This window comes from Pseudopodoces humilis, chromosome 5 (assembly GCF_049639895.1).
Source record: "Pseudopodoces humilis isolate 2021_Gansu_Grassland_sample_001 chromosome 5, ASM4963989v1, whole genome shotgun sequence".
Taxonomy (NCBI): Eukaryota; Metazoa; Chordata; class Aves; order Passeriformes; family Paridae; genus Pseudopodoces; species Pseudopodoces humilis.
In genome coordinates, this window is record NC_142204.1 from 15,477,906 (window position 1) to 15,487,265 (window position 9,360).

Genomic DNA, 9,360 nt, shown 5'->3' on the forward strand with positions numbered 1-9,360 from the left:
ACTGAAGCAGCCCATGAGGCAAACATCAGACACACAGAAACAACAACTGAAGTGAGAGAGACCCACTGAACTCTATGAAATATTTACAAACAGCTTTAGGAGCCCTGGGATGAAGTGAAGTACCTTCAAGCAGAGACAGAAAACCTGATGGATATAAAAATCCTTTTTTAGCTCTTGGTGAGATTTGTTTTCAAAGATGTAGCTATGATATGAGAAAATGTATTAGGTCATCCAGTCTACCTCTTCTTGTTCCAGGAGAGAAATGGTCCCAGTGCTATAACACTTGGCTCAGCCCAGTTCTGCCTAACTCGCAGCATAAAACAAACCCATTTCTTGGGAATCTTCTCAGTTTTTCTAAATATTTCACTTTGTGGAATTTTCCCCAGTATTCCACCCAGAACAATTGAACACAGTATGCATAAAGACACTCTGATGTCATGATCATCATGCTGTTGACTTCATATTTATCCCCTTAGACAACCCTAAACAACTTCCCAGCCAGTGTGGTGGTGATGTCCCTCTAGCATCTGTCTAGAGTTATGCTCCTCCCCATTCAAACACATTATTGCTGTGCTCTGCTATGACTGAGCCTTTCCAAGAAATTCTTTCAGATATTTTCCTGTCTGTTCCTTCCTCTTTGTGTTCAAATTATATTATTATTATTAATAATAATTATTATTAATTATTTATTATTATTATTATTACTACTACTACTACTACTACTACTACACTTGAGGAAAAGGACAAGGAAAAGAAAGAAGAAAGAAGTGAAAACCACCCTTTTTCATGCTACCCCAGCTGTGCAGACACAGAAAGATCCATTCTAAATAGCTGGCCTACCCACATAATTCAAGTTCTACCTCTAGGATTTATGGTAAGTGTATTGTTTTCATTTCTGCTTTCTCTTACTTGCCTCATACAATCTTCTTTCCTCTTAAATTTTTATTAGAACCTTTGAGTTTTCCATTGTTGTTTGGACAGTTTAGAGGAATGATGCTGCCCCTATGGGAGGTTAACCAGGAAGAGTTTCTGTTCTTATACATCTCAATATCAAGATGACAAACAGAGAATGTCCCTTTGAAGGATTTTTTTTTCATAAGCTACTGCCAAGGGACTGTACAAGAAGTTCCACAATCAGTTACAGAGAAGAACTCAGTTTGAGGAAACTGATGTGAGATCCCCATAGCATTTGTTTTCCTTGCATATTATCCTTTCTGCTTTAAAAGAAAGAACACAAAACACTGTCATTCCCTTATCAAAGCAGCTTTTCAAATTTGTGAATCTTTTCAAAAACAGTTTTTGTTGATTGTTGTTTTTTTAAAATTATCCTAAAATAGCCTTCAAACTCAGGGGTAGAGGAAGATGTACACAGATACTTCAAATTTTCAAAAATATTTATAGTTTGAGAAAGAACTGTGATTTTTTTATTTTATTTTTACTTGCTGATCAAATCAAGATTTTTTCAGCATTTGACATTTTAAATCATTTTAAATCTAAAGCTGAACAGCAAACAAAGTAGCATACCACAGCTTATCCTATGCATTAAAAACGTCCTCAGCTGTTGCATACAACCATCTCTCTGAAACACACAGAGAGCTACAAGTCCTACCACAGCCAGACTAAGCAGCCCTTTGCAGGATTCTCCTGGGGTAAACTCCCATCCTTGAAGCAGCTTAACCTCATGATGCTGTTCACTAAGTGATCATTGTTCTAATTTTGCTCTTGGGGAAGCAAAGGCAAGCAAGACAAAGCATTTATCTAAAACTTTACAGTAACCCAGGTGCATTTCACTGAGCTGTGTAAACTCAGAATGCTGTTTTAATAAGTAGAACAGAATCTTTCCACATTAGGAGAAACTTTGTTCTAACTAAAAGTTATCACTTTTCTGAGCAGAGCACAGGTATTTTAACACACTGGTAGCTCTGCCAGAAAGCAAGACTGAGGTTTTTCTTTTCCTTCCACCATTACAAAACACAGTCACACGCAAGTGAGCTTCTGCCTGTCTGGAGGGCTTGCAATAGTAAGAGGTTCTGGCAATAGCTGCACTCCCTATAGGATATATACAGCAACTGGGTCAGCCTGTTTACAAAATAGCTTGTGATTATCACAGCAGTGCTCAGCAGCTATGAATACATCATACCAGAGTCTAATTAAAGACAGGCATAGCTAAAGCACTGCAAAATAAAGAAACAGTGGCACTTAATAAAGCTGCTCAGGACTGGGAAGAGGTTGGTTTTTACTTTCAGTTAGCCCCTTGGAGGTCAGCTAACCAGGTTTATTCTGATCAAGAATTAAAACATACATCTGAGGGCAGTCAGTTCATATCCTCAGGAAAAGAATGAATTTTGTAACAAGACACAGCAGTTTCAACAGTGAAAAAAATTGTTTTAAGGGGAAAACTGAAAATAAAGATCTAGTTAAACTTGGTAATTTGTACATAAAATGGACGTACATAAAACACCATTATACCAAGAGCTGTATAAAGCATAAGTGTTCCTATATTTACCCTTCAGAATGTGGCTGGAACTCTCATTCCACTCCTAATTAATACCTCATGTGATGCTTCAGGATTGACTCAAATCTGTCAAGTCCTTGTGATTCACAAAATGCAGTCTTCTCCATGCCATGCCTATTCCTAAATGACAGAGCACAGGTTAGAAGGGAGGTAGGAAAGTGCCTATTTCTATCCCAGCTATGGAAAGGAGAAGGCTGTATTTTCTGGAACAAAATAGTTATGTTAATACTTCCAGCAAGCAATAGATTATACTAACACTAGGATATGCTCCAATTCTGGCTGAGTCATCATCATTATAGGGTGAAGACTTAAGCAAAGGGAAACAGACATTTTTGAAAAGACCAAGTTCTAGCAAATGAGTACTACAGAAGAAACCTCTCTTGTACTTAGACCTTTTCAGAAAGTGGTTTTTCTTCCTCCATCCATTTGATTTTGTAAATGCTGCACAGAAAAAGGTGAAAATCAACAATTCTGTCCATTTGTCTCACATCTCCTACTTCACAGGCACTTCCATCAGTTTCATTATGTTGTACAAGTATTTTATATATTGCTGTAAGGCGACTCATACTTTCTTTACAGAACTACAATTCCCTTTTTGATGCATACACACGTTTGGTCTCTTGTGTGTTTATACTGTGAAAGCTTTAAGAGTTTCACAGCACCAGAAGAGATGGTCTTGATTTTTCATCTTAAATAACAGGGAAAACATTTTTATTTATCTTGGATTTAATTTTAGAAGGCATCAAGAGCTGAGCAGAGCTGCTGCAGTAGCTTTGCTGGAGAGGTTCAGAATGGGTCCTTCTCTTCACCAAAGCAAGCAATGTAACAACTTCACTCCCCACATTTATAGCCAGAAACTGTCAGGCAGCAGCAACCTTTCTACTTGGATAATTCTCTTTCCTGCCCAGTATTTGAGTCCATGCTACCCTTCTTCACAAAGGTGAATTCAAGAGAACCAGACCCTTCCCCTCAGCTGCATGCACACGTCCCAGGAACCAAGGATTTCTTGGAGGGCCCATCACAGGCTCCAGGTACTTCAGTACCAGACAAGTTACAACCCACAGACAACACACAGAACACAAAAATGTCTTAAGCACATTACAGTTGGGCAAAAGTTCTAAGTTACTAAAAGGATTTTAAATTAGAGAGAAACTTACCACTGCAGTACAGAGCAGTGCATATAAAATATTTACTTCTACAGCATCTTTTTGACTATGGTAAGAACTCAGGTGCTTCTCCCATAACACTGCAGATTTCCTAAAATCAGCTTCTCTTAGAGCTGCTCAGAAAAACAGGTAACATGAAGTAAGGACACTGAACAAGAACTATGCAGCTCACCAGAAACACCCTTTAACACAATCAGCACTTCTTCAATTAATAACCTTGGTGAGGTAGAGCTGTTACAAATTTATGTAGGTCCACCAGTCATTAATATTAGCAACCAAAGGAGCCTAGTGATAAAACACTTACTGAATGCTAATAAAAATGTTCATAATCTTAGGTAGTGTTTTATACATGCCTTCCAGGCAATCAGAATAAGTTTACTGTAAAAAAAATTATTTAAAAATTCATATTGTATATAATTAATTATATTTCATGATGGCATATAATAATTCCATTATTATATGGATTTAGTTACTTGATATTTCAGCCTCTTCTGTTGTAGTATCTAAAAGTTTAGGGTACAATTAGAGTGCTGTGGGCAGGCAGTAGTCTGGGAAGTATTGTCCAGTGAAAAGCACAGAGCAACAGAGTGCAATACCAACTTAAAAAACTTAAAAATTTAAAAAAACTTAAAAAAAAATAGCACTAGAGCTATTTTTGAAATGAAACTAATTATAAAAGGTAAGATTGACAAGCAGCAGCAGAAGCAGGAATCCTTGGTTTTTTGTGACCACAGTGTTGATACTAACACAAGAAAGTAAAACAGACAATGAAAAGCAAACAACTTCCAGATCAAGAAAACTGAAACAACTACAGATGGTTTCAAGAAAAACACTGAGCACCTTTTTTTTTTTATTACTGTGCTGCAATATACAGTGTATTTGAAGTACAGAAATTCAAAACCAGTAAAACTTCAAAGACCCAAGTGCATTCCCAAGATGGAGTCCACTATTTCACAGTGTGTTTCTTGTGCCCCACACGCTGCTCACATGCCAAGCCTTCTCCAGCTGCTCCCCAGCATTTCCAGAATAGTCAGTTACACTGTTCCAACAGCACTATTTCTTTTTGAGAGCTCTCTTTCCTTCCCCTTTCTTTGGTTTTTCCTTCCCACGGAGCTTTTTCAATCGCCTCATCTCCTCCTTGAAATCCTGATGCTCATCCCTAGATGGGGAAGAAGGAATAAAGTTTACTCTTTTTATTGGGATGCAGAGATTCTAATAGTTCTTTGAACCATATGCTAATGAAAAAAAACCAAAAATTAAAACTTTTTTTAACCATGAAGTCCATACTGAAGCTTGCTGCAATCTATTCCACATTACTGCTGGCAGTATCACTGAATAATACCATGAGAGATTTCCTCTGATACTTTCAGAACTAACAGGGTTGTCCTTTTCAGCAACAAGGGGTGTGCACACATATGTATTATTTCAACTGCATTTATTGATCCCCTTTGTTTCAATGAGCAGTAAACTGCCAAAATCAGCAAGAGACAAGAGTAAGATTTTCCCTCCTGTCATGCAGCTCAGCAGTGCAGCCACAGCACATTGTGCTCCTGTGTTCAGGTCATGAGCTCCTAGGGAAACAGGGCCATGCTGAGCAGTAATTACAGCATGTGGCACTGCTCTCAGGTGACTTCAGGAATGAGTTATGAAGATGGCATCAGTACTGGTAGAATCTTAATAAGAGAAAAAACCAGGAAGGATGATGAAGGGGCTGGCAGAGATAATTAATCCTCAATAATTTTCTAATAAGTTCTGTTAATATGTCCCTATATTTTTTAGTGCAAAATGATTTTCAGAAGTCATAACTGCATCCTATGTGGCCTAAGATTGCTGTGCTGCTATTTTTAAACACACCTTCTCTACACAGAAACAAAAAGCTTGTGATTTATTACCGGCCTTATTAGTCTATGAGTCTTCATTGCATGATTTTTTTCCTTCTACCAACTCTCTGTATACAGAGCAGCCAGAGAATGAACTTAATAGGGGAAGGAGAAAAGAACATTAGCATCACATTGAGGCTTTCTGTGTAAACAGCCAGTCTAGAAAGTGTTGCCACATCCACCTAAATCAAGAGCATCCTGGATGCAATCCTTGATAGTTAGTATTGTCATACTAGCAACAGGTAATCTGTTTTGACCATACAGGGTTTGCAGCCTCACTTTTAAAGATTTTTTTAGGGCTACCTGATAGAAGTAAAAGAACTGCATTTGACTCCTACTGATGTTCTTCAGCAGTACAATTCTCCCTGATACAGACTGTGGAAGTTAATTTAGAAATTAGACAACTGGTTTGGATGTAGCTGGAATTAACAAGACTATTTAAAACACATTTGAATATAATTGAATTTATTTTGAAGAATAAAAGGCCCTCTGGCCTAACAGAGACTTTCTGTCTCTTCTAAATTTCACTTATTAGCTGTTGAATGACTGAGAACTATATGGTAAGTCTGGTATTAACATCACTTCTTTTTAGCACATTCATTTGCCATACTCAGAACTACAGACCCATCTCTTGTCTATCAGAAAGCTTTCTTTTCCCCACAAAGCAAAAGCAGGAACTATTTCTTAGGTAACTGCTTGCCCACAACTACACTCAACTCTTTCTCACAAAAGATTACAATTACGGTAAAAGTCAAGACAGCAGTCACTTTGCTCTCCTTGCCCTCAGTGCAACAATCAAATGTCTATTTCCATATGTACCATATTCAGAACTAAACATTTCTCCTCTTTCCCTTAAGGAAATCAACTGCAACAAGACTCCCACCCACGTCTTTCCCATCCCAGTCCTGCTCCCACCCTACAAGCGCAGGAAGTACCTGTAGAGCCCGAAGTAGCGCAGTTTCCTCATGAGGCCGTAGTAGGTGTTGTGAGGCGGGTACCAGTTGTACACCTCCTCCCTCTTGGCCAGGGGCTGCTCACTGAACAGCTTCACCACTTTCATGGATTTGGAGTCAGTCCGCCTGACAACGTCGCCGAATATCTGGGCACTCAGCCGGGCCATGCGAAGGGCATAGCTGGAAGCATTGGACATCTCCCCAGGAATGGTGGGCACACACAGACAGACGGACCTTCCTGCAAAGGAAACACAGGAGTCACAACTCTTAAGATGGCTGAGTAGAACAAGCTTTTCCAGAATTAAAGCAAACAAAGGAATGTATCACTCATTTGACATCACACATTCCTTGCATAAATAGTTGTTGCATAAAATCAGTCTAATACTCTAACATGTAATTCTGAATATAAAGAACATCTACATGAATTCAGGGACAATTCCCAGCAATACCAATTATAAAAGTACCTCCACTACACCACCATTTACCATGGCAAGCATGGCTTATTAGCAGAACCCACTCAGCTTCCTCAAGAGAACCCTTAAACTCCAGCCATAGGGACAATTACAGTGTGAACTCTGCCAAAAATCACACCTGCGTGATACCACTGACTGCTGCACAAGCACAAGGTAAGGCACCATTTGAACATACTGAGAAAACAACCTGGAAGTTTTTCCTCATGAAAGTTTCTCACCCTATTCAAAACATCATTACAATCCATGTAACAACAACTTATAAATAAATCATGTTTCTCTATATGAATCACACAGATCTTTCCCATCTCAATTCCCTTCCCTTGATCATCTCCAGCAGCTTTTTCTCCATTCTTGTTTCAATCTCTCACAATACCTATTCTTTTTGAGAGGAAAAAAGTAGTTTTCCCATGCCAGATTTTTTTTTCCAAGAAAATCCATCAGCAGCTTCCCATTCTCTTTTAGTCATCACTCACGTAAAAACCTCTGCAACAAAAATGTCCTAAAAACAAAACCGTTGGTATCAGGCCACCAGACAACATCTACTCTCCTAAAATAGCATGAGAAGGGTGTTCCCTCAGCTTTTCTAACCCTCCTCATTTTAAGTCTTTACTCCTTCTTTGCAGAATAGGTTGTAGTAGACAAGAATAGCAATCCCATAATCTTGTATTTGAAATTTATCTTGTCTGTACTTTGCCTTTTTGAATGAGTGGTAATATAAATCATCAGACAAATTAGGCAGGCTTGTTCAAGAGCATGACATGGAGGTAAAAGTTTAAAATTCTTGTTTTAAAAAATATTGCACAGCTGATTCCAGAATATGAGCATAACAAATGAAAGATCATGGATAAGAGTAATCATAGGACAAGTGCTAAGTCCACTTCAGTATGATTACACAGGGCCTGTTGTTTAATAACACAAATTTGAAGTATTCATAACCTCACATGTACATGTATCTGATCATTGGAGGACCTGCTTTGATTTACTCCTGTCAACAAAGCACTCTAAAGGAAGCAGGAAAAAAAGCATGAAAATAATACAAGTAATTTGAGAAGAGAGAATAATGGGGAAAGCAAAAAAAGAGAAGGCAAAGTATCAGAGGCCTTGAGCTAAGGCAGTAGGCCAAGGGTGAGAAGACAGAAGCTCTTAAATAATTGCAGGGCAGCACTTCAATGTGAGCATGTATTACAGGCGGAAATAATCACTAAGTTTTGCTAAATCATCTGCTTCAGAACAGCCAGTTCTCCTATGTTCTGAGACAAAGCAACAAATTGTCCCCCAAACTCGTCATCACATGACTCCAAAAGCATGTCCTTATCACCAGACTCAGACACACCATTTACTTACTGCAGCCTTAAAATGAAAATACCTTTCGCTCCTGAACAATGCAAACCTGCGGTCTGAGGAACCTGATTTTCACTTCCGAATCGCTTAAGGAATTATAACAGCCCAAGGTAAGGCTGGAGACCTCCATGAATCCCCGCCCGACCAAGAACGCTTGAGAGAGAAGTAAAGCAAAGCCTGCAGACTCCCAAGAGCCGGAGCTATCCAAACCCTGTTCTAGGGTGACTCTGTGAGATGGAAGAGTACTTTCGTTATCGTCACCTCCAGCAATGACATCCTCAGGACTGCCCACAAGGAACGAACACACCTAAAGCACAACCAGTGTTCAGTGTTGCCGCTCCACCTGCTCCCGGCTCTCTACTCCCACCCAAAGCCGTTCCTGTCCCAGGCTGGATTATTTTTTATTCCCGATCCACCAGCTTGTTTCAGACCGCCCCGTTCTCGCTCAGAAAACACCAGGAGAACGCTCTTTTCCCCCCGTTCCTTCTGGTTTTCCCAGGAGCACAGGGGGAAGACCAGGCCGCCACGGAGCTCAACCCGCGCTGGCGCGGCGCCGCCTCAGGCCGCGCTGCCCTGAGGGACGGGAGCGCCGGGACGCGCCGAAGGACTGCGGCTTCCGGGGACACGGCCCCGCCCGGGGACACAGCCCCGCTCGGCACCCCGGAGCCCGGCATCCCGGCACCCCGGAGCCCGACACCCCCGCTGCTCCCCGCTCACCCCGCGCTGACCCGCGGCCCGAGGAGCGGCGGCGCTGCCGTAGCAGAGGCGGCGCGCACGGGTGACGCGAGGGGCGGGACGGGCGGCCAAGGGCGGGATCTTCCTCCTCCTCTGTTCCCCTCTGCTGCTTGGCCTCCTTCCCCGCGCTCGGTGACGGCTCTCTGGGTGCTGTCCCCGCGGCCATGGAGTCACAGAATATCCAGTGGAGGTGGTCCAGGAGGATCGTCGCGTCCGGCTCTGCACAGTACAACCCAAAAGGCCGCACACCACGAGAGGGTCGCACCCTCTTGTGTCAAGAACGTTTTCGTTGTGACT

At 41.1% G+C, this 9,360-nt stretch overlaps 1 protein-coding gene across 1 annotated transcript; it reads right to left on the reverse strand.

Annotated features, from left to right (window-relative positions):
• Nucleotides 1-4,499: 4,499 nt before the first annotated feature.
• Nucleotides 4,500-9,114, reverse strand: MRPS33 (mitochondrial ribosomal protein S33). The gene is made up of 3 exons (XM_005527923.3): nucleotides 9,046-9,114; nucleotides 6,497-6,752; nucleotides 4,500-4,840 (listed from the first exon to the last, which is right to left on the reverse strand). Exons 2-3 carry the CDS (start codon nucleotides 6,709-6,711, stop codon nucleotides 4,735-4,737), a joined length of 321 nt encoding a protein of 106 aa, XP_005527980.1. The 5' UTR covers nucleotides 6,712-6,752; nucleotides 9,046-9,114; the 3' UTR covers nucleotides 4,500-4,734.
• Nucleotides 9,115-9,360: the final 246 nt, after the last annotated feature.